Raw genomic sequence first — 3626 nt, 5'->3', positions numbered from 1 at the left:
TTTCTGAACGTCTCCACTCGCAGAAACCATGAAAGAAAAGTAAAAGGAGGATGTCCTTTTTGTAGCATTTTTCGGCACATGTGCCGTGGGCGCTTTGTCACTATTCGCTTTCCACTATGATGACCTACACAGTGCCTGGACCCCAGTCACTCACGTGGAAAATATCTCTCTGTTCGGATCGGATCACTTCTTGACCGCACCTTTCCTTGGCAAACTACACTTCTGAGTCAGTTGCAGGAAGTTTTGGAACGGCTCACCCTTCTTCCTCTTCCTGAAAAATGTGGGAAGCGTGTTCTTTCAAGTATCCCGCTTTCGGTGGTTCTGGGCGCTCGGATGAAAAGAGCATTTGGGGGATATGGGTCACTGCCACTCACGTGCCCAGATCAATCACTGATCTCTATGTATAAAGGCTGGATCGCGCATGGGAGACGGGCCCGTGGGGGAGAGGCGTGCCTTCGGGCCGCCATGTTGGTAAGCCCTAAAGTGCTGTGTGTGCCCATAGAAAACAATGGGAGGCAACGGAGATTGTGAGTATTTATTGCGCTGCTAGCATTGATCGTTGTTTGTCATCACACAATTTTGTAAGGTGCCAGTATACTGATGTATCCTAACAGTGTTTCACAGGTGTCCCGCCGTTCGATTATTAATTACGTTATGTTTTGCATTCCGAAACTAGACCGTCACCGCAGTGCAGCGCTGGGGATTGTACTACAGCAAGTTTCCCAGCCAATATTTCAATAAGAAACGACTTGAGGTTAACAACAACCATGTATATAATATCCCGTACTGCGTTCTGAACAAAAATTGTTCCATAAAGAACGGTCCGGGAAAAGATATACTCGCATGGCAGAAAGGGATCGTTCTGTAGAATCACAGCCGTTGTTTTAGCCGTGTATGCGTTTAGTATGATTTATATCAAGCATCGCCTTAGAAAGAGCCTTTTAGTAAACGACAGCGGTGCTTTGCCTCGCAAATATGGACACACCGAAGCAGCGCAAATAATTACTTCACGCAATTAGATCACACTCGTTAGGACAGTTAATCAGGTAGTGATGTAAGCTTAATCAATTAAGTTACTTAGAAAGTGGTAACACCTCCTTGAGACACAGGACTTATCTCTTTTTGAACTAAGTACAGCCGTTCTATGTTTGTTTGCTTCTTCCTTTATTTGTTCTGATTATTTGCAGGCGCGGTTGTGCCAAACTGAATGTCCTTCTCCAGCACTCCCATGCTTTTGTTGAATACAACTGCAGCGTGAGAAAAGCTGCTTGGGGACGGGGTCCTGCTATCCAGTGCTGACTTTGTCATGCTTGTTATGTGGAGCATGTTCCAAAAAATGCAGCTCCACATATGGTCTTCAAGTTGCAACAGGACTATTTGGAGCTTGAAACAGTTGTGATTTTGTCATTTTGGCCCTCGTGTACCCAGTCTGTGAAACGCAAACAAAAAAGTCTAACACGATATGCTTTTGTAATGAAGATCACTGATGATGAGTAAAGAGAATATAGGAGTTCAAGTTTATTCAATATTTTATATCATTCCTTATATTATTCAACATTTTATGTCAAGTTTATACAACATCAAGTTTATTCAAGTTCAAGATTTATTTCTTGCACTTATGCGTTTCAGGATACGATGAACGTGCAGGCAGATCGCAAAAGACTGCATTTATTGTTTTTTGACCTTGCTACAATGGCAATATATATTTTGGGAATGACAATGGTCAGGTACGCTCTCTAAATTTGTAGCACTCAATTTTAGGTTGGAATGAGCAATGAATAGCAACTTCCCTCCTGATATTTTCTCATATATGCTAAATTTTAAATTTAATGTGATCGAATATGTGATAATATAATAATAATATATAAGAATATAATATGTGATAAATGAATGTGATCAACAGTAGATGTCAACAATATGAGTAGCCAGAGAAGTGCATTCACAATAAATAATTTTCTTCTTATAGCGTATATGTGCATGCCTATTAACTGAAACAATTATCACAGTTCCCTGACAAGTTTTAATTTCTGAGAGTGTACTGTAGAGGCTGCTTAGATCTACAACAGTTCATACAAGGTATTATATACTGTGAATGTCTTTAAAAATCCCATGTGACACATATGCCTTTACTTTCTGGAGGTGCTGTGGTAGTCAAAGTTTGTGGGCATTACGCAGGTTCTGCACCCATTTCTTGAATATGTCGAGGCAGCTGTGAAGTAACCTGCATTGATGATGATTATTCCAATTTTTATGGTGCATCGACAACAAAGGAAATAATACATCAGAACATTGGTTTGGGTGTGTAGTGCTACTGAAGACTAACGAGACCAGACAACAACATGGCGGTGGAATTGCCAGGTCAGAGCGAGAGAGCTCGGGCTGAGCGAGGCACGGCTATTTATTATTCGCGCCTTGATGTGATGGCGCTGGCAATGCCGCCACAGGGCCTCCCCCCTAGCCAAGCGCTGGAAGCTGGCGAATAGAAACGAGCTTGGGAGCCCAAGTGACTTGTCGGGGCGGTCTGAGTCGGGTAGACAGCCGAGGAGGCGACGGTGGGGGAAGAGTAGTTGGAGTAGTGAGCGGACAGCTTGCCGTGGAGGGTGAGTCGTAGAGTAGCTCCACGGAGAAGGAGGGCGGCAACGGTGGTACAGCGTCGACGTATGCCGGCTTAAGCCGTTCTAAGGCAACAGTGTCCTCGCGGCCGTTCAGCTGAATGGTGTAAAAGTTGGGTGAACGGCGCAGCACGAGGTGAGGGCCTGTGTAGGGCGGTTGCAGGGGCTTCCGTACAGCGTCACAGCGCACAAAGACGTGTGTGCAGGAGGCGAGGTCGGGATGCTGGAAGGCCGAGGACACACGCGAGGGCCGAGATGTTGCTGGACGAAGGGCGGCCATAGTACGGCGGAGCCGCGAAACGTAGTCAGCTGGTGAGAGAGCAGTGCTGCCTGGCAACGGGCAAATGAGATCTCCGGGGAGGCGTAGGGACGTGCCGTATACCATCTCGGCGACGGAGCAGCCTATGTCAGGTGGAACGGATCCCCAGGAGCGCGAGCGGTATGACTTCTGGCCAGGGTGTTTCGGGAGCAGCCCGGAGGGCAACCTTGAGCTGTCGGTGGAAGCGCTCCACGAGGCCGTTTGACGCCGGGTGGTAGGCAGTCGTTCGAATCCGCTTGCAGCCCATAGTGTTGACGAGTCTAGAGAAGAGGGCGGACTCGAACTGGGGACCTCGGTCTGACGTGATGATAGACGGTACACCGAAGCGCGACACCCAGGTGTTCAAGAGGGCGGCTGCAACTGTGGATGCAGTGGCGTCGGGTACCGGTACAGCCTCGGGCCAACGGGTGAAGCGGTCAATGATGGTGAAGATGTAACGATAGCCGGATGATATTGGGAGTGGTCCCACCAAGTCGATGTGGATGTGAGCGAAGCGGCTGTCTGGCGCGGGAAACTGAGAAGGATGGAGGCGGGTGTGCCTGTGAACCTTAGTCCGCTGACACGGAATGCAGGCTTGAACCCAGCGCTTGATGTCCTTGTTCATGAAGGGCCAGACGTAGCGCCGAGAAATGAGTTCTTGAGTTGCGCGTATGCCAGGATGGGACAATGAATGATAGGTCGAGAAGACTTCTCGT

The 3626-nt window shown here is 47.8% G+C and overlaps 1 protein-coding gene across 1 annotated transcript; it reads right to left on the bottom strand.

The window, feature by feature from the left end:
* Positions 1-2454: 2454 nt before the first annotated feature.
* Positions 2455-2997, bottom strand: LOC135392485 (uncharacterized). Its single transcript, XM_064623193.1, has one exon. It carries the CDS (start codon positions 2995-2997, stop codon positions 2455-2457), a length of 543 nt encoding a protein of 180 aa, XP_064479263.1.
* Between the last annotated feature and the right edge of the window lie 629 nt (positions 2998-3626).

Source organism: Ornithodoros turicata, chromosome 4 (genome assembly GCF_037126465.1).
Source record: "Ornithodoros turicata isolate Travis chromosome 4, ASM3712646v1, whole genome shotgun sequence".
Taxonomy (NCBI): Eukaryota; Metazoa; Arthropoda; class Arachnida; order Ixodida; family Argasidae; genus Ornithodoros; species Ornithodoros turicata.
Note: the sequence above shows the minus strand (reverse complement) of the source record. Positions and strands in the feature narration are given on the sequence as shown.